This window comes from Monodelphis domestica, chromosome 6 (assembly GCF_027887165.1).
Source record: "Monodelphis domestica isolate mMonDom1 chromosome 6, mMonDom1.pri, whole genome shotgun sequence".
NCBI classification, from domain to species: Eukaryota; Metazoa; Chordata; class Mammalia; order Didelphimorphia; family Didelphidae; genus Monodelphis; species Monodelphis domestica.
This window is the reverse complement of record NC_077232.1, coordinates 24,645,630-24,672,110: the sequence shown is the minus strand read 5'-3', so window position 1 is coordinate 24,672,110 and position 26,481 is coordinate 24,645,630. Positions and strand designations below refer to the sequence as shown.

At 34.4% G+C, this 26,481-nt stretch overlaps 2 protein-coding genes across 2 annotated transcripts; both read left to right on the top strand.

Moving 5' to 3' along the window:
• The first annotated feature begins 304 nt into the window (after nt 1-304).
• LOC100016492 (olfactory receptor 5D13-like) lies at nt 305-1,410 on the top strand. The gene has a single exon (XM_001364826.2). It carries the CDS (start codon nt 305-307, stop codon nt 1,247-1,249), a length of 945 nt encoding a protein of 314 aa, XP_001364863.2. The 3' UTR covers nt 1,250-1,410.
• Nucleotides 1,411-20,925: 19,515 nt separating this feature from the next.
• Nucleotides 20,926-21,870, top strand: LOC100618856 (olfactory receptor 5D13-like). Its single transcript, XM_007497646.2, has one exon. The coding sequence runs from the start codon at nt 20,926-20,928 to the stop codon at nt 21,868-21,870; it is 945 nt and encodes a 314-aa protein (XP_007497708.2).
• The last annotated feature ends 4,611 nt before the right edge of the window (nt 21,871-26,481 follow it).

Genomic DNA, 26,481 nt, shown 5'->3' with positions numbered 1-26,481 from the left:
ATGCTCCCCTCCCCCATTTACTCTGGATATGGCTTATTTGTTAATAAATGTTTGCATATTGATTCTTCCTTTAGATTTTGAGTTCCCTGAGGGATTTGAGTAGCCATATTTCTTTCTTTTTATCATCAGCAATTAGGACTATACATGTGATATTGAAAATGCTTGCTAAATGTTTATTTGACTAATTACAGAAAAAGTGTTATAATGACATTGTTTTTCAATTTGGGTCTGGAATATATATAGCCACTAAAATCTCTTTCAACTCTATTAAACTTGTATTTTCTGGTTTTCTCCAGTAGGAACTATGAGAAAAGCTGACCGAAATGAGAGTGATATGATCATCTTCATCCTTTTAGGATTCTCTGATTACCCAGAGATCCAGATGCCTTTGTTCTTGGTATTTCTGGTGATATATATGATCACTGTAGTGGGAAACTTGGGCATGATTGTGATCATCAGGACCAACCCCAAACTCCACAGTCCTATGTACTTTTTCCTTAGTCACTTATCTTTTTTAGATTTCTGTTATTCTACTGTGGTTACACCCAAATTGTTACAAATCTTAATTGTGGAAGACAGAACCATCTCTTTTGCTCCTTGTATCACACAGTATTCTTTTGCTGTCTTATGTGTGGTGACAGAAGCCTTCTTATTGGCAGCAATGGCCTATGACCGCTTTGTGGCCATTTGTAATCCCTTGCTTTATATAGTTGTCATGTCCCAGAAACGTTGTATCCTCATTCTGACAGGGGTATATACATGGGGCCTAATTTCTTCTCTCATATTCATCTACTTTCTCCTTATATTGTCATTTTCTGGAATCAACATCATTAATAATTTTCTCTGTGAATATTCTGCTATCCTTTCTGCCTCCATTTCTGATAAGCATGTTACAGAACTAATCTTTTTTATCCTTGCTAATTTTAATACATTCTCCACACTCATTGTTGTACTTACATCCTACCTTTTCATTTTCATCACTGTCCTGAAAATGCAGTCAGCTAGTGGGAGATATAAAGCCTTCTCTACTTGTGCCTCCCATCTGACAGGTGTTACCATCTTCTTTGGAACCATCCTCTTCCTCTACTGTTTACCCAGTTCCAAAAGCTCTTGGCTTCTAGTCAGAGTAAATACAATATTTTATACAGTGGTGATCCCTATGCTGAACCCCCTGATATATAGTTTGAGAAACAAAGATGTTAAAGAATGTATCGGGAAACTAATTGATGTACAAATATTTTCTCACTAATAATATTGGTACTAATGATTCATCTATTTGGCAAAGTATTGAAAAGTTAATGAGGACATTTACTTAGTAAATTCATTCCTTCATCGAAGAATTCAATAGTTGCTTCTACACGTATTCATAAGTGATCTTTGAGCCCTTGAATTAATGAAGAATCAATTGTATATAATATGAAGTTGGTCATTATATGAAAAAATAAAAATAAAACAAAAAGTCAATCAAGTAAATAACCACCCTCAAAACAAAACATCATATACATAACTTTATAGGATGAATCCAACCTAAAACCAAGGTCAATTTTCTAAAATTTTGAGGTAAAATAAAATTATTCTCTTCAAAAATATGAATATGTTTTCTTCCAGCAACCCTCTCATTTCACTAAAGTATGAGGAAGAAAGAATAAAAAATGAAGCTTAAGTGATCAGTTGGGTTTGATAGGGAAGTGAAAAAAAAAACACAAGTATATTCCTAGGCATCTGGCCTCATGTATGGGAGTCAAATTGTATAAGAGATGCCTAAATCCATAAGGAGAGACAGAGGCATGTTTTTATTGTATGCATCTCAGTGAAATGTCATGCATGCAGGAACTCCTTTCCTAATGAAAAGAGAGCACTATTTGCAGGGCCAGTTACCTTCTTATTGCTTCAATGACCACCATGCCCAAGAGGACAGAGTATTAGAGTAAATTACTGAATTATACCAGGAGTCTCCTGAGGAAATGGCCATTTTTATTATTTTATTAACAATTATATGGAAATTTTCTGATGCTTCTCCCAGTGGAGATATTGATTGCTTTATCACTAAGGCTCCTTATAGTCCAAGTTCAGTTGAAACAATCAGGTCAGGATTCAGTTGGTGGTCCCAGTTTCTGAAGGTTAGTGTATTCCAAAGTATTATTTTTATGTATCAGAAAATCCTGGAAAAAAAAAAAACAGATTTCAATGCTATGAATTGTTATATTCAGTACTTCTTTCACTTTCATAATCATTGAGTGTGTTGAAAAAGACAAGACTTAGATTTGACTATATATTATAGGAATGAATCAGGATAACTCATATAATTGTAGACCAGGAATGCTTGTATTAACTAATAATGTGGAAACAACAATAAGTGTCCTATATACTCTCTAGAATTGAAATAAATAAAAACTAAAAAGAAGTTATAATAAAGGGCTTTTAATTGGAACAGACACATTATAATATAACAATATAATAATAGATGCAAAAATTAAGAAACAGTATGTGAGAGATTAGGTTTAGATCAACATCTCATACCCTATACCAAGATAAATTCAGAATGGGTAAATGACAAATATAAAGAAGGAAACCATGTGTAAATTAGGTGAACATAGAATAGTTTACCTGTCAGATCTATGGGAAAGTAAAGAATTTAAAACAAGCAAGAGATAGAGAATATTTCAAAATGTAAAATGAATAATTTTGATTACATTAAATTAAAAAGATTTTTGTACAGACAAAACCCATGCAACCAAAATTAGAAGGGAATCAACAAATTGGGGGGAAAATCTTCATAACAGAAACCTCTGATAAAGGTCTAATTATTCATATTTATTTAGTTTTTAAATCCTTACTTTCTGTCTTGGAACCAATTCCAAGATAGAAGAGTGGTAAGGGCAGGGAATGGGGGTCAAGTGACTTTCCCAAGGTCACAAAGCTAGGAAGTGGCTGAGGCCAGATTTGAATCTAGAACCTACCATCTCTAGGCCTGGTTCTCAATTCACTGAGCCACCCAGCTGCCCCTAATTACTCATATTTATAAGGAGTTAAATCTATTGTACAAAATATCAATGATAAATAGGCAAGGGACATGAATAGGTAACAGATAAAGAAATAAAAACTATCAATAAGCACATGAAAAGGCATTCTAAATCTTTTATAATTAGAGAAATGCAAATCAAAACATCTCTGAGATACCATCTCACACCTAGCAGATTGGCTCATATGACAGTAAAGGAAAATAAAAAATGTTGGAGGGGATGTGGCAAAATTGGAACACTAATGCATTGTTGGTGAAGTTGTGAATTGATCTAATCATCTGGAAAGCAATTTGGAATTCTTCCCAAAGGGCTTTAAAAGACTGCCTGCCCTTTGATCAAGTCATACCACTGTTGTGTACCCCAAAGAGACAATAAGGAAAATTTATGTATAAAATATTTATAGTTGCTTTCTTTGTGATGCCAAAAAAAGGGAAAATGAGGGGATGCCCTTTGATTGGGGAATGGCTGAACAAATTATGGTATCTGTTTGTAATTGAATTCTATTGTGCTGCAAGGAAAAATGAACTAGAAGAATTCCATGTGAACTGGAATGACTTCCAGGAATTGATACAGAGCAAAAGGAGCAGAACCAGGAGAAGGTTGTACACAGAGACTAATACACTGTGACACAATTAAACTTAATGGACTTCCCTATTAGTAGCAATTCCATAATCCAGGACAATGCTGAGGGACAAATGAGAAGGAAAAAAAAACACTACCTACATTCAGAGAAAGATCTGTGGGAGTAGATACACAGAAGAAAAACATTCACTTGATCACATGGTTTGATGGGGATATGATTGGGGATGTAGATTCTAAACAATCACTCTATTGCAAATATTAATAAAATGGATATAGGTCTTGATCAATGATTCATGTAAAACCCAGTGGAATTGCTTGTTGGCTATGGGAGTGGGGAGGGAGAAAGGGAAGAAAGGAATATGAATTATGTAACCATGGAAAATATTCTAAATTAATTAAATTAATACATAAATTTTAAAAGATGCATAGAATTATAGTACTTGGACTTTTACTGAACTAAAGAAAAGGGGTTGCTTAAATATATTTTAAAGAAAAATGGATAGGAGTTGAAGTAGCACTTGCAAAGCTTCATTAAGTTTATAGAAGCTGTCAAATTCAGTAGATAGGGATTTGAAGGGTATTTAAGGTTTGATTGTTTTCTTTTTAAGTCCCAGGAAAAAAGAAGCATCAATTCAAGTTAATTTAATCATTTTCTATCTTTTGAGTTCTGTTTTAAAAATCTGGCAGAGTCTGAGAACTCAATCTGAAAAATTTTGGAAGACAAGGTTGTCAGTTGCCTTTTTTAATATGAGTAATAAAATCTTAGAAAATAGTATCTCATTCCATTTGAAGAAAAAAAAACATTGTATTTGTATTTTTCTCTTTAAATAAGAGTTTTCAAAGTTTTATTCTCATGTTCTTTATATTCGTAAAAATTAAGCAGCTCAAAGAGGTCTTATTTCTCTGAGCAATATTATACATACTATTTAGAAATTAAAATAGCTTATAGTTATATTTTTACTTCATTTATCCCATAAAAGTATCCCATTATCTTCCCGAAACTGGTAGAAATAATCATTTAATATTTTATTGAAAAAGAGAATAGCATAATCAGATCTACACTTGAGGAAGATAAGTTTGATAGTTGACAGTGGGATGGATTGAAGTTGTTAGAGAATTTTGGAGGAATAATGTAGAGTATTTTAATAATAGAGGGGTGAGAAAAGAAGACTTTTTCACTCATTAATGACTGAAATTCTTAAGAGGCTGTATTCTTCAATGTTATTCATAATTTTTCCACTTAGAACCAATATTAAAACAACATGACTTTGTCTTTATCGTGAATGAGGCCACAATAGAAAGCCTGTCTATATTTTTGCTTCATACATTAAGTTCAATAATTTTTGTTTGTATTTTAAGGGCAAAGAGTTGAATCTTCCATTTTCTACACTGATGAAAATCAATCTATTTTAATTTTTTACACAAAAAGAGCCATCATATACATCTATGTTATGTATATTGAAAGTAATTAAATTTAGGGGATTTGACTAAATATATGAGAATTCTAAAATAATATGGTGGTAACCCATTTAAAATATTATAGCTCAATTCAAAATGACTTTTAATAGCTTTTATTTACAAAGAGGTGGAAAAAGTGAAAGTAGAGAAATATAAAAAGAGGGTAAAGGGTAGAGAAGATGTCTAACCCATCACATTAAATATTTGTTGCTCTGGTGATTGGCTCATCCCAGCAAAGCTTCTTAACCCTCAACCAGAGTACCTGGTGTTGCGATCACATGCTCTCCTCCAAGAAGGACAGGCGTCTCCATAAACTAATCTCTTCAGAAGCTAGAAAAGGAAGGTCAGCTACTCACTTAAGCAACAGTCAGTCCAAGAGCCAAGGTCCCAAGTTAAAGCTAAGGTCCAAATCCAAAGACACCTCCAAGAGGTAAGTCACCAGCCAAACCTCCAAACCATGGATTCAAGCCAAAGACACAAGCCAAAGATTTTCAGAACTTTTTATAGTCTTTTTTATATGTCACTTCTTGTTCCATTCTCTCTTCACAGGGGCCAATCACAGCTTCCAAATTGCTAGGCACTGCCCAGGGCTAGAAGTGTCTGTGGGATCCACCTCTCATTCTCTGAAGGTGTCTACTCTTATCAAAAGATTCAAAGTTTCTGATTGATTGGGTTAAAAGGGTGGAGCTCTCCAAGTAAGTGACTTGTGGCTAACAAAGGGTTAAGTAAGGATTAAATAGGTGTTTCTTAGATTGATTAACTCAAAATAGTCAAAAAGAAGAAAGAATCCCCTTTAAGAAGAAAGAATCTCCCTTTGGGGAGACTAATCTCCCCAAAGAATGATTTAACATAATAAGCTTATACCTCTAAAGATCTTCTAGCTAAAGGAGAATACCATATTTTACTTTCTAAGAGGAAACTATAATAGTTAGAGATAAGAGGACAATATAAGAAAGAGAGTGAAATCAATGTTTGCTAGGCTTATTGACAAAAAGCCAATTAGGGGCAGTCCCATTTGGCATAAGAGTTTACATTCAGATTAAATGTGTTCAACCCCCTTCAGTTCAATCAGTTATACCCCAAAGTTGATTCCAGATCTTTTGATGCAGTGGAGATTTATTTATGGCACTTTATCCAAACAATTCACTTTCTTTTTTTAAGGAATTAGCAAGCTTCTTTTCCTGAAAATTTTCTCAAAACAATCTAAAACTTGGATTTCATGAGAATTATGCAATAGGACAAATTTTCAGAATTATTCCAATTGAAAAATACATGCTCACATACACATACATATGATGAACTCACTACTCCCCAGGATATCCTAGAACAATCATGATAAGCCTATGTATGGGTACCAAAGATGGTGCACAGAGTACTCTCTGTGGACATGAAGGTGCCTTCCTTTCCCTCCTCAACCCCTTAGAGTTCATTACTAGAGAGGCAGAGGGACTCAGGAAGAGCTGCTTCCTCCTCCACATGCCTGAAGACATTTTTTTCATATTCCTGTCCCTATGCTCAGCAGTCCAATGGTATCACACAAGGGGTAAAGGGGTGGTGCATAGGCAGCAGAGCTGGAGGACAGTGAGATGCTCAGGCCCCTCTCCTTCCCCTCTCTAAACTTGCTAATGATGTTCCTCCATTTAAAGCCCAATGGGAGCAATTCCCTCCTCTATATGGGGTAAGGGGAGGGTGGGGTGCATCTGGCACTTGGAGGGGAGGGGCATGGGGGGGAGCAGCATGGTACTTGGGCAGGGAGGCTCAGGGCCCAGAACTCCATCTCTAAATGTTTAACCATCACTGTAAAATGTCTGATTGAGAAACAGCCACTGAAGAAGGGACCTCAATTCATCTCTTATTATTTCATCACAAGAGGGGTGTGTCCTTTCTGGGACCAGGAAGATACCATTGCATTCTGTCATGTGGCCAGAACAGTATACCCCAATTGAGTTTAACATGGCTGTTTGGTCCACTCTTAATCTTTTAGTTAAGGGGGAATTCAGTATGGCTGGCCAGTTTTACCCTGAATTCTTTTATCTTTCTAAGATCTTAACAAAAGAAAGAAGAATCTGACCAAGTTTCATAGCCTGGGGAAGAAACTAGTTGGAGCTTTAGCATAGAATCAAACTTAACTTGGAGGGAGAGTGGGTTAAAGGGAAAAACATTTCACCAAAAAAAAATCATAATTCAATATTATCTACAGTGATAAACAGAACAGAAGACACCGTGAAACTAAAGGATATAGAGAAAATAAAATGTATAGGATTCAATAATAGATTAAATACAGACGTTGAAAAAGAGTAAGCAATTAAATATGAGGTTTTATTTTTTAATTAGTCCAGGAAATTGGAAGGGTGATGGTCTACTTTGTAGTTGGAAAAGTTAGGAAGAGAGGGAAAACTGGGTTTGGGGGAAAAGATAATAAGTTTAATTTTGTACTGTAACATTTAAAATATTTAAAGTGTCTCCAGACATCAAACAAAACTCTGAGATATTAGACTGGCAGTCTGGAACAAAATTAGAGTTAGATAAATGCATGTAAGAATCATTTTCATAAGTATGATAAATGAATCCATAGTAATCAATGAGATCAACATATAGATATAGAGAAGAGTATAAATATATTTCTGTCCCTGTGGGGTAGATGATGATTTATCAGAGGAATATCTCTGTGGCTTTATGCTTGTTGGGGTATCAAGATTACTTTGATTTTTTTTCCCTAACCTATTTGTTTTTATATAAACACAAGCATTTTGGGGTAGCTAGGTGGCTAAATGAATAAAGAGTCTGGCATAGAGAAAAGAAAATTCCAGGCTTAATTAGGTCTTAGACACTTTCTAGCCATTGGACCCCAGAAAAATCACTTAACCTCAATTGTCTAGATCTTACATTGTGTTGATTAAAATAGGAGTTGGTCCTTAAATTTTAATAAAATTTACTAGGATTATTTGGATAGGAAGAAGAAAGAAAGAAATAGGCAAAGGGCCTTAATCTAACTTTTCCCAGTGACTTCTCCAATAGCTCCTGACAAGGAAATTTGTAGGTAGAGTGCCAGAGACAGAGAGAGAGCAAGAACTTTCTGCTTATCCCTCTTATAACCTCCTGACTTCCTTTCTCCTCTCCTAGCCTCTGAGTCAAGTTGAAACTGACACCAGTTATGCAGATAGTGGACAGGAGATGATGTCACCTGATGGCCCTAGGAAGGGGGATAGGCAAATTTCCTTTGCTCACCATTCTTCTACTTTGGAACCAATATTTAATACTGATTATAAGACAGAAGATTTTTTAAGACAAAAATTTCAATTAAAATTTTCTGACGTTAGTGAAGGAATTGACAATAAAAAATGGTCATTAATGATCAAGTAATGTTAAATTACATTCAATTCACTCTTTTTACTGTATTATGGTGGGGTATAATAGAGAAAATGAATCAATACAACTACCCAAACAAGTAGTAATCATATTTTGAGCCAAATTTTAGTCCAAAGCAACTTGTCATGAGATTTTTTTTAGATACATGGGAAAAAGGTCTCACAGTGAGATTGTATCAAAAGCTAAAGACTGTAATATTTAAATTAGTTTCTCTACTAAAAGTATTATATTTTATGAGGTTTATTAAGATTATTAGAAATCAAGGAAATAAGAAAATGCAAAATAAGAAAAGGACATGCCTAGGGCTGAATAGTCCATTCACAGCCAATTACTCTACATCTTGCATGCCAGGTAGAGAGACATGTGCTTAGAAGCAGAAGAAGAGAGTCTCTGGAGACAGAGAGCCTTTTAAATAAAAATTGTCTTGTCACAATCAGGGGAGGATTCAGGTGAGATTATAGGTCATTCTGGGAAGTACCAAGGACTTCTGGGGATTGAAGTCTGGGGTTCAAATCTCCATTTTTACAACTCTCCATTTAATCGTTATTGAGAAACCAGTTTCCACAAAAGAATCATAAAAACATAATCAACTTAAAGATTACAATAATTTGAGGATAAGAGGAAAAAAGAACAAAACCTATAATTTGGCTTTTGAGTGTACGTTCAAAATAAATGTTCAATCACCCTTCAGTTCAATCAAATGCACCCCAAGGTTCATTCTGCATCTTCCTGTAGTGTAAGGGTTTAGGTATCTTTCGCAAACAGTTCATTCTCTGGATTCAGGAGTTAGCAAGTTTCTTCTCTGAAGATCTTTCCCGAACAAAAATTTAAATCTTGGATTTTATGAAAATAGAGGACTGAAAGACAGTGTGGTTTGTCCTTTATTTTCAAAAAGGGCCAATGAAAACACGGGGTGATGTCTTGACTTGTGAATGAGTTGAAATGATGCAGAGTTGAACAAAGTCATTAGTTTCATCTTCTCTTCCAAAGTCATCAAAGTTCAGTGGCAAGACAGAAATCAAGATGACTGATGATGATCCAGAATGCAATGAATGACCTTAGAGTCTCTGATGGCTGACCATGCTTTAAGTGTTCCACATAGTGGTTTTTAGCTTTATTTCTTATTATTTTAGCAAAATGGTTTATTGGTCTATTCTACAGATGGAAGTCTTTAAATATTTTGAGTAGATACCCCTCCAATTCACAGATAAGCTTGTGGCCCATCATTTATTCTCAACTTTGTTTAGCCCATCTGCCAGTTTAATAGGGTTTGGCCACTGTATATGCTAAAGGTTTTTGAAACCACCAAGTGAAAGTGGAGTAACAGGTACACACCAACGGTTGTGAGTAGCCTTGCAAAGGACTCAGTAAGCTCTCACATCAGTTTTTAGTCCTCCTTGAACACCAATACACCATAAGTGGCTTGCCATCTTTTCTCTCTTAGGCATCAATCTTTCCTTTTCTATATTTGCTCATTTATTTCATGCATCTTACAAAGATTCTTTAGATGTTCTTACTAAAATCTATCACAAAGGAGATCTCGATACAAATTAATAAATCCTTCTAAATATTGTTAAAACTATAAGAAATTTAGTTTAAATTTAGATCTTTCAGCTCTTAACATGTCCTATTAGGAATCATTTGCATTTGACATACAGGATTATCTAATCTATTGCTTTCTCAAAATGTTTCTTTTTAATTCCTTTAGCAGGACCATACTTAGGGATATAACCATATAGATGAAAGCAACAATGCCTTTTGCAAACAAAAAAAAATTCTCTAATCTCAGTTCAATGATTTCACAAATGATTAACTCCCAAGATACTAATTGTATTCCAATTAAAACAAAACTTGTGTGGGGTGCCGATAAACTTAAGTAATTCCCAATTGTATAGAGAATAGTTTATCCCAAATGATTAGCCTTTAGTAAATTATATTTCTTGCTAATCACATTCAAATCTCAAGAACTTCAATTACCATTTCATTCAATTATTTGGGATATGGAATAGCTATATGTTGAATGGAAAACAATTTGCATTATGCTCATACCTACCATTGATCATTTGTGCTGATTTTAGAAATTTGCTATAAAAGGAAGAAAATAGAAAAAAAAAGTGTTATTACACCAACCCTGGTTCTTTTAGGCATAAGCCTTAAAGGTACAGAGTGATAATAGAGTTTAACTGCACATATATATCAGAGTTATTAATCAATCATGCAGTAACCATTACACTTCACAGTCAGACTCAGCAATATTCAGTTGGAAAATGTTTCTATTCAAAAGTCAGAAGAATCCCATTTCAGCTGTGCTGAGATTGTTCTTTCAACTTTTTAAAGAAACTGCACCTGTAATACTTTAGATCACACAGTTTCTGAGCAACATTGTTTTTTCTCTTATGGTGGATTTCCACCTGAATTCATTCCTGAATTCAAACTCAAAATAATATCAGTTGAATTCCTTAATTTTTTACACCAAATGGCAAATCACACCAATCACAGCTGAAAAATATATTTTCTAAATAATCCAATATATGTATCTTGAAATTCCATAATCCAGACCTCCCAGATCTATTTTCTAGGTCATTTGTTTTTTCAATAAGATATTTCATGGATTCCTCTGTATTATTTTTTCATTCCTTTGATTTTCCTTTATTGTTTCTTGATTTCTCATAAAATCATTAGATTCTAGATGGTCAATCCTGATTTTTAAGACATGATTTCCCTTTGGTTCTTATTTTTCAATTGGCCCATTTCATGTGTCAGTTTCATTTCTTCTTTCATCACTTTCCTTTCTTGCATCACTTTCATTTCTCTTCCCCACTGTTTCTCTGCTTCTTTTAATTGTTTTTAGGTATTTTTAAGCTCTTCCAGAATCTGTGTCCAGTCTATATTTTTCTTTTCTACTTTGCATTTATTTCCTTTGCTTTTACTGTCCCCTTTAGTGCCTGTATTTTGCTCTTTGTCACCATAAATATTCTTTAATGATAAATGCTTTTTTGTTGCTTGCTCATTTTCCCTATATAATTATAAGTAGGATCTATTTTCTGCAAAGTTGGGGTACACTCTTAAATGTCACTCCTTCCTTGATGATATTTTTAGCTTATTTTCTGGATTTTTAACAGTTTCAGTTTTTGGAGGCTAAGGTGATAGTCTGAAGATTGAGAGCTTTAGAACCCCTTCCCCTTGCTGATTCAATTAACCCTTGGGATGTTGATGGTTTAAAGACTTTCCTCAAGTTTGGCATAAACTTATGATGTCACTCTGAATTTGATCAGGTCAGGGGCTGATCAAATTCTAGACCCAGGCTTAGGCTCATTTTTTTCATCTCACTGTGTATTTGATCTAACCAGGAGCACTTTTGATTGCCTGGTCCTAGAGCTCTGCCCTTAGTTTGGGGCAACAATATGGGGTGGGGGGGGGAACTGCTGTGAACTCTGTCCTCACCCCAAAGTATGAACTACGTCCTTATCCCAAACCCAGACTGGGATTTCTGGCTTTGCTATGGAACCACAAGGATCTGCCTACTTCAGCCCTATGAATTTTAGATTTACTCTGCCCTGCTTAGTCTTTAGAATTTTATCAGCCAGAAATATATACACTCCAACTTAAAGATTAAATGTGGGGGAGGAAGTTCTATGAACCTCTAGTGCTAACAAATGACAAGTCATAAACAACTGGTTAACTCCCTGGGCCATCCAAAGCCAAGTTTAAGCCACAATTGGTACATGTAAGACACAGGAAGTGACATAAAGAACTGCGTTTATATTTCATTCCACTTCCTGTGAGAAGGACTGGGCCGTAGAAATTGACATTAGAGGAGCACAAGCATGAGACTTCAGACTGTTTCTCTTAGATGATCTCATGGTAGGTGATAAGACTGACTCTCCTTTCTTTGTTTTTTTTTTTTCTGGATGCACCCACCTCTGGAGAGACCCTGTGGCTGAAGCCTCTGAATTCCTGCCTGGTTCAGACCATGCCGGAATAGCTCCCCTTCCCTTTTCCTCTATCTCTCTCCCCTTTCTTAATTTCTTTTTTTTCTATTATAAATAAACCACCATAAATGTGCATTCTGACTTGATTTTCAGTATTTCATTGGGATTTATAATTCAAATCCCTGGTGACCACTAAAAATATATTCAGTCTAACCCTAAATTTTACCATTTACACCCAGACTGCTCTGGGCTTTGACTCCAGACTAGCCTTCGCTACAGGTTTGAACTTTCAAGGGGTGTGGGCAGGATCTCAGAATATGAATGTTGGCTTAGATATAGGTTCTTAAGCTGTGACAGCAGATGTGGGGTACAAGTGTGTAGTTGGTCTTGGCTCACTCTTCCATCCTTGCTATAGTGTCTTGCTGGCTCTGCTCTCATCTCACCCCAGTGTTCCACATATTGTCTGTCATCTATTGGGTTTTTGAAAGTTTTTTTCACCGTGTCTCCTGGTTGATTCTTTCACTCCTATATTCATTTGGTGTAGATATTTCAGTCTTGGTCAGAGAGGATTCTTCTGGTGACATGGAGCAGCTCTGGTCACTCTGCAATCTTGACTCCATCCCTGGAAATACCTTTTATTGTGCTAAATGAAGTTATTGGTTATTGTAACCATGAAAATATGGTTTGCCAAGACTGTGAATTGCCAAAACTGTAAAGATAATTTTTAGTGTCTTGATTTATATTAAAAATAAGTGGTTTCATTGGGAAAATTCCCAAATATGAAAATACCCAAGTAAGCTGGGTTTTATGGAGATTTTAATTAATACAAATGAAGGAATTAAGGAAGAGAGAGAGAGAGAAAAGGAGAGAGAGAGAGAGAGAGAGACAGAGAGAGAGAGAGAGAGAAGAAAAAATAGTAGAAAGACCAATTGGCCTAGGCCTGAGCCTTAAGGGAGACTAGTCAGTCTTTACCACTCACCACCAAGCAAGCTCTAGTGTTCAGAGAGACCTCCAATTCAGCTTCCAAACTGAACTCCCTCAATTTTGAATTCCCCTTCCTTTTAAAGAAATTTTCTCTTGTGTCACCTCCCCTAAATTTTCACATCTCCCAATCACAGTAGAAATTTTTTCCCAGGACTGCCCATTCTTAGTTCTCACCATTCTTTAGTTCTCACCTTTTCTGGGTAGACTAAAACTTCACACCTCTTTTGTTAAGCTTGCCTTTTGAAAGTTGCTTGACCTTTTAGTGATTAATTTAACCTTTATATATACTTAGCACCCTTTTGTATTAGACCTAAAAATAGACCACCTAGCTTAGGGTTTTGGCTTCACTATAATGAGTTAGGGGCTTTTCATTGTTCAATCAGGAATTTGCAACTTTATCTTGCCCTAAGGCACTGTCTAAACAGGGTGGAGTAATTTTCAAAGTTCTCAATACATTCCTGACCAAGTACCTACATTGTAAAAAATGAAGAATAGCTTAATCAAATATTTTGAAGTAGAGTCTGAGAAGTTTTTAAGATTTACATTATTTATATGATTTTTTCTTTGATTCACTCAAGTTTTAGTACTAAGTTATTGAGTTTCTAATCATTTTTTAATATTTGCTTCAAAGGTAATTTATTGAATTAATATATTTCTTTATGTACAATAAAATTGTTGAATATTTTTGTTCTCCCTCATTTGTACTAATATATGGTTAATTTTATAATATATATATATATATAAATTATACATGAAAATAAAAGAATAAATGTACTTCTTTTTATTATCACTCAAAGTATTATAATTAAACCTAATTTTGGTCACATTAAATTGATTTTATTTCCTTTAAAAAAAGAGAAAGAGTGAAACAAATATATCCCTAGGTCTTTCTAACTATCATAGTTTCCTTCTTTAGGTCCTGGATTACCAACTGACCCTGGAACATGGTTGGGGCAGACAAATTAAGGCCAGAAAGAGTGGGCTTGCATTAAGGATGGTAGCTAAGCAAAAAGATACAGAGTTCTAACTTGTCCTGGTTCTTAAAAGGCCAATGATTTAACAACTAGTTGACTTTCTGATTGGAAACTCTTTGTTATATGATGTGACATGCAGATAGATAATCACGCCATGCTATGCCACTTGCTTCATTAAGACTTCAGCTCATAGATTCAGTACATCAGGGTTTTAGTTTATCATGTTGTTTTCCCCTCACAAAATTTGATATTCTTTATTAATGTGCAATTGCCAAATAATGGGTTATGTTTTTGATATTATTTTATATTAACTTCACACAATTTTGTTTTTCAGAGTTCTTTCATATCTAATTAAAAAAAATATTCAAATGAAAATAGATGTGTGCTTGGAGTTAGCTCATCCAAACTGTCCAAACACACAAAATAAAAAATAAAGTACCCCAAAACAAAGGAAAACAGGAAGTACACATCTCAATGAGGTGAATGAGAAGAGTAATCCAGTGAGTGCTGCCTTAGGGGAAGGTTGCTGAGTGTATGCCATGGGTGGAAGTTTCCAGAATTCACACTGGCATAACTTTACTTCTAAGCAGTAGATCTAAGACAGTGAGCTATGTAAGGATAATTTTAGTGTTTTAACTTAAATATAAATGATTTTTTGCCAGGGAATATTCCCAAATAATAAAATACCCAAGTCAATTGGAATTAAGGAGAATTTAATTAATATAGAGAGAAGGAATTAAGGGGAAAAGAGAGAAGAAAAAGAGAGAGAGAGAGAGAGAGAGAGAGAGAGAGAGAGAGAGAGAGAGAGAGAGAGAGAGAGAGTGAATTTAAACTGCTCTGGCTCAGGCTGAGGCAGGAAATAGTTAAAGGCAGGCCTTGGCGAAATTGGCCTCCCCAATTGAAGGGCATCCCCTCATTTCCATTTTTTTGCCACCACAAAGAGCACAGCTATTAATATTCTTGTACATGTCTTTTTCCTTATTATCTCTTTGGGGTCCAAACCCAGCAGTGCTATGCCTAGATCAAAGGGCAGGCAGTCTTTTATCCCCCTTTGGGCAGAGTTCCAAATTGCGCTCCAGAGTGGTTGGATCAATTCACAACTCCACCAGCAATGAATTAATGTCCCTACTTTGCCACATCCCCTCCACCATTCATTACTTTCCTTTTCTGTCATGTTAGCCAATCTGCTAGGTGTGACGTGATACCTCAGAGTTGTTTTGATTTGCATATCTCTGATTATCAGAGATTTAGAGCACTTTTTCCATGTGCTTATTAATAGTTTTGATTTCTTTGGATGAGAACTGCCAGTTCATGTCCTTTGCCCATTTATCAATTGGAGAATGGCTTGATTTTTTGTACAATTGATTTAGCTCTTTATAAATTTGAGTAATTATACCTTCGTCAGAGGTTTTTGTTATGAAGATTGTTTCCCAATTTGTTGCTTCCCTTCTAATTTTGATTACATTGGTTTTGTTTGTACAAAAACTTTTTAATTTGATGTGATCAAAATTGTTTATTTTACATTTTGTCATAGTGTGTTTCTTGATAGACCAGATTTCTAGTGTATATAGACTTTTGTGTTTAACTCCTTATGCCTAAATTTGCTTGGGGGAAATTCTACATGGGTGTTCCTTCCCCATTTTTACTTTCCCCATTGTGACTTCAATATAATTTTAATTGGTATAGAAATTAAAAGGAAATTATGGGGGGATTTTGGAAGCCACAAGTGACACATGAAGGCCAGCAGATGACAATTAAAAAAAATTAGAAATTAAGAAATGCATATATTCATCATATATATAAAATCAATATATTTTATATTTTATATCATAAATATAAAAAATTCACTTTACAACAAACATCCAAAAAAAAAAGCTTGAGACTTCTATTCTGGTATGAAGGTAGGACCAAAAGAATTCACACATTCTATAGATGGGGAATATCATGTTGCTTCTCTAACTCCTGAAATGTGGAAGGGATATTAATATATGTTTTTTCTTGTATTTCTTGATCAAGATCCTGCCTGATACATTTTGTTGATCTTTGTGGGAGAGTTATGTTATGCTTTTTTTCATGCTATTTTGCCATTTTGACTCTGCTTTCCTATCCTTTGGATTTTCAAAACATGGGGAAGTTTTATAGTAGATTTGAATTCTCTTGACATCTTTTGGGTCTGCTTATGGAACTCTATTGCCAAAGAATGGAAGGCAGAGGAAATGACAAATGAGGAATGATTGGGGAATGAACAATCAACTTTCTCTACATATGGTTCACTAGATTATTAACTTATTATGCTTTTGGTCTTCAGAACAAGAAAACAGTGGAAATTGCTTGATTGCAATGTTCAGAAAAAACTTCTTGCCCTTCATTTTTGTAGTCAAGTCATAGAGGTTTCCAAAATATATATTTAATAATTGTTTGCTAATTGATAATGGTAATATGGTCACTATGTTTTCATGTTCCTCTAAAGCAGATGCTGTTGAATTGACATAGGTAAAAGAAAAAAAAATTTAATAGTTAAAATAGTAATTTTTCTTAGGCACCTTTTACTAGTATAATTGAGATAAAAGGAAATGATGAATTATATATTCCTCTTTATTTTCTGGTGGAATAAAGTGAGGTGTAGTGAGTTTAATTATTTATCCAGTCACAGATTTGGGAGAGGTTGGAAAAGAGAAAATAAATTAAACTGAGAATACTGATGAAAAATCTCCTTCTCAGTAAATATGTTCAAAGCTCTATATTCAAATTCAGTAAATGCTGTCACAAATCACTTGTATTTTTTTTTGTTTTTGTTCTTATTTTATTTATTAATGTTAGAATGTTTTTTTTGTTGAGATATCAGAACTTTGCAGGAAAATACCTGATATATAAGAAAAAAGAAACAAAGAAATTTTCAAAAATTAGAAAAGTAAAAAAAAATTAAAAATTGAAAATATATTAGAGATCATGTAGTATAAGCCCTTAATTTTAAAAAGAAAAAAAAAAGGTCAGAAAAGTTAAGTAAATTTCCCAAAGTTCTAATTGAACCAGAATTCAAATTTTCCTTTTCTGAGATCTTCTCCTAGGCTTTTTTTCAAATATTATACTATATATTATTTCTCACTGAGTTGTCTAGAAAATATATGACAAACTCTAAGAGATAAAAATATGGCTATCACTACTGTTATTATATAGTCTATGTTTATGTCACTATTGTTATTTTACTTTAAATTTTGTTTCAGCATTTCATTTGTTGAAAATAGCCTCTTCATGTACCATTTATGCTGTCCAAATATCTATCTACTTGCTTTAATTTTGGCAAAGGGGGTGGTCTCTTGAAGTGAGTTTCTAGATTGATTCTTAAATGGTTTTAATAACCCTAAGGAATGAATCGCGCTCAACATATAGCATAGGTTACTCAGGATAAATAGTTGATGGTACTAATGGGAGAGTTATAAGTTTCAGAAGAGAAGCCCCTTTGATTAGTACTTTTGGATTACCAGGGCTATTGCATAACCAAAGGGTTTTGGTTTTTTATTTTGTTTTTGCCTTGCATATTTTTTATGAAGGATATGGATCCAAAATATTATACTCTAAACCATGTTTGGCCATATGAAGCAGGAAAGGCAAATGATAGTTCTCATCCTCAATGCTGCAGAGAAAGCATTAAGGCAAAATTTTTTTTTTAATCATTACCCTTTACTGTTGCATTATCTGGATTTTTTTCTAATTTTTATATCAGCAAAGTAGGTTTTAGTGATATATAAATTAGATGAATAGAAAATATAATCCTAAATGGACATCTTCTTTGGGACTTCTTGGAAGTTCCCCTTAGAGAATAGGAGAGAATAGATGCTGGATTCCCTCTGATGTTTTCAGCGCCTTGGAGATATGACTGAGAATACATTCTCCACAGACTTATTCACAAGAGTCCTGGAAACAGATGTAATATCACCTGCATCATTCCCAAATAGAGTTCCAGACATAGTATAATGGCTTGTTACTTTTCATCTTCTGACTATTCAGAAGGCATTATGAAATGAAGAGAAAGTTTTTCTCCTTCATCATTCTTTGAGAATTATTATATATATTTTTATGTTCCCTCTCAAAGAATTTCCCTTTTCATTTGAAATTTGTATTTTCCAATTTTCTATTGTGCTTTTTTTTGCTTATTTATTTTATTTTACATTTTTACAAAACATGGAAATACTTTTTTTTCCAGGCTCATTACTCTTAAAATCTCAGTTCTAAGAAATGAATCACATGTAAGCACAGACCTTCTGGTAAGTAGTTAAATATAAATATTTCCTCTCATTCCCATATTAGTACTGATGGAGTAGACAGAAGAATCCTCTGCTACTCTCCCTGCAATTTAAATCACTTCCATGTTAGAAAAAAAGTCTCCTTCCACAGAGAGTAGAGGGAGATTGAGAATGTCCCTCATCTATTTAATCATCTATGTAGTCAAAAAGGATTTCTTCAAAAGCCCCCGCTCATATTAATCACAAAAAATTCAAAAATTAAAGCGTGACAGTGACAATTTCCTATATGTCACAAAGTGATTACTTAATTTCCACTCAAAAAATTGATAGTAAAAAGATAGAAAGTAGGAAAGAGGAAAAAGTAGTGGAATAGATAGTTAAGGATGGGGAAAGAGTAAAGGGAAAATCAGAAAGATAGAGATAATTAAGAGGGGAAAAGACTTGAGAGAAGAGAGTATAAAATAGAAAGAAGAGAGGAAAGAAGAGATATTAGATGTATATTTTTGGATGAATCAATTTCTTTAAGATTAGTATCAGGAAGTAATATTACATAGAGAGGCAATTCTCTGGGAAAGGGAGTTTGATAAAATTCTAGTACAAGCTCATCATTAGTACTGAAATATGTATGTTTAATACCTTGGGTCCATGTCCCATGCCCTCTCTAAGAATTTATGTGTTCCACAATCAGTCTTCCTAATTGCTAAAGTTCCCAGGGAATTAAACGTCCTAAGAGTAAAATCTTTGTTTCATTTTGTGCTTAATAAATAGCATCCATATGTGAATATTTAAATGTATTACCTCTCTAAATAGTATTTATATGTTTAAAAGAAATATTACGACTGGAATAAAGGACCCCATCCTTTGGATTGAGCTTTGATGGTGACAAGTTATGCTGGTTGAGGATGATTGTAGAAAACTATTTTTAGGAAATATATTTTCATCATCTGAAAAATATTATAGCCACTAACTAAATTAAGTGCTTCTGTTGGAGGAATAAAAATGTCATTTCTGGGTAGTTATCCAGGGAAGCTAAAACACATGTAGTAGGGGAGGAGCTATGCTCATTTAGAAAGGTGAATACATAGCTGGATTTGTTGTCCAATTGAGATCATAGGAAAACAACCTTAGTATGTCCAAGCAATATCTGATACTGTTAAGATTTATACTCAATACAGGCTCCTCAGAGCTTTATGACTAAATAAAGGCTCCCCTGACTTATCTCCATCCAGAGTTAGTTTGATGATTTTGGGATAGTAGTTATAAGATTAATTTAAAGGTTTTATAACACATCTTAACTTAACCTTTTATTAGAATTTAGTACTTATCAAATATTATCAAAGTGTAATAACATGTTTTAATATATGCTTAACATTTTGTCTTGTTAATAACTTATGCTAAGTTCAAGGGTGTACAGATTAGGGAAATGTATATGTATAAAATTGCCTAATTCAATTCAAATGAGGATAGGATGACTAAGATGAATATGATAAAGATTTAAAGATTGTCAATTCACTTCATGATAGGTCAATAAAAGAGTAATCATTAATAGAGCATTAATTGCACACTATGCATCGTTATATGATAAGTGAAAAACTGAAAACATCTTCAAAGAGCTTATTTATTTCACAGGTACTGAAATATACATATGTAACTGTAGAAATGTATATCTTAAAATATAATCATAAATATATACACATATATTTAAATACAAGGTACTTTATTAGATCAAGACGTTTATAGCTTTAGGGAAGTCAATCATGAATGCACACAAATAGAATCCTAAAGCTTAAAGGAAATTAAATTCTGAGATATGTATTTGGAGAGAGAGTACATTCTGAAAATGGTCAGAGCTTGGAAAGGATAGGAGAGAAACAAAGAAACAAAAAACCCTGAGTGTTTTTTGAAGAAGAAAAAGGAGGCCAATTCAATTGAACAATGGAATGTTTAATGAGGGATAATGTATGATGATGGAAAGTTAATGAAAGGTTCTGCACGTCTTTAGAGAAAAAAGAGACTTTTGGGATTTTATTGCATAGGAGTGACATGATAATATGCATATTTTCACAAAACTATATGATAACTCAGAAAGATTATTCCCAAAAAGATGCACGACAGGAAAATGTAGGCTTCTTGTCATTTGAAACAAAATTTCTATTTACAACTATTCTAGTAGATTGGGTTCCCTCAATAAATTTCTTCTCATTAAAGGTCATTAATAAAAGATTAGGTTGTCAATTGACAAAGTGTATTAAAGGGGAAATAACTTTTTTTTCTTATAAGTTGCAGTATAAAGTCAAAATAATTTCTTCCAGCTGTGAAATATTTCATTCTATGACGAAAATTCTCTCTAATAGGAACCATGGTGACTGCTGAGCAAAATCAGAGTGATTCAGTCATCTTCATCCTCTTGGGATTCTCTGATTATCCAAAGCTCCAGGTCCCCCTCTTTCTGCTGTTCCTCATCATCTATGTGGTCACTGTGGTGGGAAACTTGGGCATGATTGTGATCATTCGGATCAACCCCAAACTGCATACTCCAATGTACTTTTTCCTCAGTCACCTGTCCTTTGTGGATTTCAGTTACTCCACTATAATTACACCGAAACTCTTAGACATCTTAGTTGTGGAAGACAGAAGCATCTCCTTTGAAGGCTGCATTGCACAGTTTTCTTTTGCTGCTACCTGTTTGGTGATGGAAACCTTCCTGCTGGCAGTGATGGCTTATGACCGCTTTGTGGCCATTTGTAATCCCCTGCTGTATACAGTTGCCATGTCCCAGAAACGTTGTGCTCTGCTGATTTCTGGGACATATACATGGGGTATAATTTCTTCTCTTATTTTCACCTACACTCTCCTTGTCTTGTCATTTTGTGGGACAAATATCATTAATAATTTTCTATGTGAATATTCTGCCATCCTTTCCGCCTCCTTCTCTGATAAGCATGTTACACAAATAATCTTATTTATCCTTGCTAATTTTAATACATTTTTCACTCTAATTATTGTGCTCACATCATATATTTTTATTTTTGTGACTGTTTTGAAAATGCATTCAGCCAGTGGGAGGCATAAAGCTTTTTCCACCTGTGCCTCCCACCTCACAGCTGTAACAATCTTCTATGGGACCATCCTCTTCCTTTATTGTGTGCCCAGCTCCAAAAACTCATGGCTTATAATCAGAATGGGCACTGTTTTTTGTACAGTTGTAATCCCTATGCTTAATCCCCTGATATATAGCCTAAGGAACAAAGATGTTAAAGAAACCATCAAGAAATTATTAGACACAAAAATATTGCATTTCTAAAATGGTTATATTAACAATATGTCTCCTATCTGAATATGCCAAAACATTACATTATTGAATGAATTATCCCACAGTGAGCTCCTACTGGTATACAGGTAGTTACTAAGCAAATATGTATTATGACCCTGAAACTATAAGTAAGTGAAGAAGAAATATTATAATGCAGAAAAAGTAAATGTGTAGGGAAACACACACACACACACACATACATATAAACTAACTCATAGTTGACTCCACAGAATGAAAACAGCCCAAGAACCTTACACCAAATACAAACATTTTCAATTGAGGAGTAAAAGAAATATACTCATTTTTAAAGCCTGTATATCTATTCTCTTTCAACAACCTTTTCATAACTATATATCATGGAGAAGAAAAGAAAGATAAGAGTGAGCTCTCATTGGTGAGGAATTAGATTTGGTAGTTAAGGATGCTGAAAACAAAATTCCTGTGCAGTTATCATTGACACTGTATAGAAGAGGTAACTATTCCCAAATGCTGTATCAAAGAAGTAGGCTGGTATACTCAATTACAAAACCAAGAGAGTAGAGCTTGAAGTAGTGACTGGAACTTGGTAAGGTATTCTTTTTTTGGTTGATAGTGAGGCAAAGTGAAATTCTTTCTCCTCTTCCTTTTGAGATGAGTAAACACATTTTAGAAACTAGACTCTATTTCAGTTAAGGGAGTTATATTCTCTTTGTCTTATTTCCTTTAAATCCTTCCCAACATTTTCCTCCCTTCTAGCACCTTAACCTCTGGTTCATGAACTTGATTTATGTAGACATTGATAACTAAATAGATAGATAACTATTCCAATGTAATTTGTTTTCTTTGTAATACTCAGAATTTTGCTTTATGAATTTAAAAACATTAGTCTGAGGACTCCATATCTTTCATCAAGCTGGTAATCTTGGAGGGGCTGAGTAGGAAATATATCCCTATGTATCCTAATTCTCTAAGGAAGTCTGAACAATAAAATTGATTGTTCCATAAGAATGTTTAAGATGGAAAGAAATTTCATATTCGTGGTGTCAATCCAAACTACTCATTTTATGGGGAAATATGCTGAAGCCCATTTTGCTTCCATGTTTTGTCCAAAGTACAATCAATTAGCAACTAGGGGAAAAATTCAAAGTCCCAGGATCTTGATTATGAAACAATCTTCCCCCCAGTCATTAGAATTGGGGAGGTGTGGGTATGTATTGCAGTATATACTGTCACCTATGCTAACTGTATCAACTTATTTGGTCTATGTATGTATACATGCTTGCAGTCCTCTTATATAATTTTCTCTTCCTTATACTCTGTGATCCAAAGGCATTCTCCTACTTGTTGCTCCTGAAAGAAGATACTCCATGCTCTATTTCTAGCCATATTGACAGACTATCTCTTATACTTATCTATTTCTCCTTTTTCATTTTACCTCCTGGGTGCCCTGTCTTCCTTCAAGTGCTAATTAAAATATCACCTTTGGAAAAATGACTCTCAGTATGTCCTTTCATGCTAACACCTTGCTTATGCTGATTAAGTCCAATTTATATTCTCTATTGCTTATTTATATATAATATGCATGTTTGTTATCCATTCGATCATGAGAACCCAGAGGGCATGGACTGTCTTTTGTCTTTCTTTTTATACCTAGAGCTTAGCATCTTCCTGACACATAGAAGATACTTATTTAATGTGTCTTTACTGACTTATTTGCATGTGTATGTATGTGTTTGTGTGTGTGTGTATTTAATTAGTTACATTATAATGGTTGATAGGAGAAATGAATTTGCCAAGGACATAAAAGCAACAATAATCAAATAATTAAAATGAAGAAAGCAAATATAACTTTGCATTTGTAGTTGGAAGTGACTTAAGAGTTAATCTAGTCCAAACTCTTCATTTTAGTGGTTGTAAAGATGAGTGTGCCAGTCCAATGGACAGAGCATGAGGCTATTATTGTGTAGCTTGAAGGAAGAAAGAAGAGAAAGCACAAATATCTTTCCCCTACCCCTTACTCTTCTCCAATGGGGACTAATTCATGCCAGGAGATGAAGCAGAAAATTAAAGCCAAAAACAATTCTGCTCCCTTAGGTGGGAGGTGATAGGCTAGAATTATATTTATCTGCTTGCTTAAATTTTATTGGTCTAAGGCCATTGTGAAGATTAAATATAATTCTCCCCTGATTATAACAATGAAACTAATTAACTCTCCCTGATTGTGAAGATTAAATTGTAACCCCTGCATATTTTTAGATTTTAATCACCAAAATTGTAAACACCCTATTAAAAGTTGATTAGGAAGATCTGCCTATTTTTAGATTTAATCACCAAAAGTGTACACAATCCATTTCACACATTAAGTGGGAGGTCTGTGACTCACATGTGAAATAATGAGTGACAAATAAAAACCAACTGACTGCCCCTGGGCAGTCCTAAAACCAAAAGTATTTACTGTGAATATGAGATGTAAAAATTAGGGGAAGGGACCCAAAAAGAAAGTGCCTTTAAAAGGGAGTGACAACTGCCTGAGTGCAGTTGGACTTGGAACTCTCACTTGGATTGGAACCTCCTGTGAGAGAGAGTTCTACTGGGAGCTCTAATGAGAGTTTGACTTGGAGTGGAGGCTGATAAAAATTTACTGACTGGACTCACATGTGGTGAGTAAAAAGCTGACTCTTAACTGCTGATTTTTTTTCCGAAGAGACCAGCCTCAAGGAAGACCTATCCTCTTGAGATTCTTCTCCAGGTCCTCGGCTTTGGTGAGGCTGGCTGAAACTAAGTCTCCCTGCCCATAGGGGGCCAAAAGCAAATTACTTACTGCTTAGGCTAGATATCTTACCCTATCCTCTCTGATTTCCTTCTTCATTCTTCTCTATAATTTGTAAATAAATTGTAAAATAAATCCCTTTGGAATTAATTAAATTCCTTGTGACTACTCTTAAATAATCAAGTTCAACTCTTTTAAAAATAGTTTCACCCCCCCACACACATTTTGTTTGGCAGACCATGTTGATTGTGACAAAATACTCTCAATCTTCCTAACTTTTCTTACTTTTCTTTTACTTTTGTGACTATTCCTAAGTCAGCTTTTAATAGCTTATTTTAAATCTACACAAATGAGCTGTGGAAGAAAGTTCAATTTTTTTTCTTTCTCTCTTTTTTTCCCCTTAAAAATAAATATAGTGTAGCTGTTTTAATCTTAGCGGTTAGACGGTGACCCCACCTGGGGAAGATACTATCTTTTAGCTACTGTTGCCTTGTCTCTTAATCAGCTGTGAAGGCAAAAACCTGGGTAAATTAGTCCTCCAACCGACCCACAGAAAATCTACTTTATTTTTTCCAAACCCCATCTCTAGAGTGAAACTTAAGTAAGAAGTAAAACATGGAGACATCAGGCAAAAAGAGTAATGTTAAAGTAACAACAACAACAACAACAACACCTGGTCCTCTTTACCCCAAGAGGCTTTCACAGCCTAAATAAGGTAAAAATAATTTATAAACACCTTTTTGACACGTGGCCAAATCAAGAAAGAAGCCCAGAAGCTGCTCCCTGGAAACACATGATAGAAGCACATGGTTCTGATGTTTTCACACTGAGGGTGAAGTCAGCAGCTTCCCCTTCCCCCTCCTATACTTAGCCTACAACAAAAGGAGTTAATCCTCTTCCACCATCCAACTAAGGAGTTAATCCAATCAAGATGTGATATCCTTAAAGGGAGCACACCTTTACCTTTAATTTTCACAGCCTAACTTTAACCCCCAGCCAGTAGCACCATCTACTGAATAAAACCAAAATTATAAGTAATTTAACAAATAATATAAAATAAATATTAAAATTGGATACTATTCTACATGAAAATTTTCTGGATTTTGCACAATTAGGAACCTTAAAACTTTCAGAATGCCCCCTATTCTTAATGTTCTTAGGTAATTTTATTTTTCTATTCCTAAATATTGTGACAAGAAATGCTACCATATGAAAAATTAAAGCTGAAATGGAGGCAGACACTCAAATACAATTGGGCAATTTCAAATACTTCTTACATGGTCAAATAGCAAATGCTGACCCCATCCAAAACTTGTCTGATTTTTACAAGCCTGATACTGAACCACTGAGATAGGAAAATCCTGAAATAAATATGGAAGACCCCTCTCCTATATTTCAGCTGCAGAACTACCTCTCTTGTGCTCTGCTACTCTTGACTGACCTTACTTCCCCTGATCCTTCTCCAGAAATTCCATCTTCTCCTATTCCTTCCCCCACCCCAAGACCAATTCCAGCCCTTAGGACATCTCCTGCCCCTAACAAAACTGTTACTATCCAAGCTGACTCATCATTATATAATTCAAATAAAGGTCTTTTCTTCTTAAGGGAAGTTCCCAAAATGGGAGGCAATTGGGAAGTGGTGACCCTAAGACACCAAATACCTTTTACTCCATAAGACATAAATTAATTGACATGGAATTTTTCCATATATGAATCAGATCACTTTGTGGTAATGAAAAAAATGGCAGATATATTTTTTCAGTACGATCCATCTTACAAAGAAGTTGAAAATCTATTCCAGGCTTTCCTAATGGAACATGAGAAAAATAAAATAATTTCTCATGTTAATAAAG

What these genes read in the sequence shown, in the direction of transcription:
- LOC100016492 (XM_001364826.2), top strand. Translation starts at nt 305, where the DNA reads ATGAGAAAAGCTGACCGAAATGAGAGTGATATGATCATCTTCATCCTT.
- LOC100618856 (XM_007497646.2), top strand. Translation starts at nt 20,926, where the DNA reads ATGGTGACTGCTGAGCAAAATCAGAGTGATTCAGTCATCTTCATCCTC.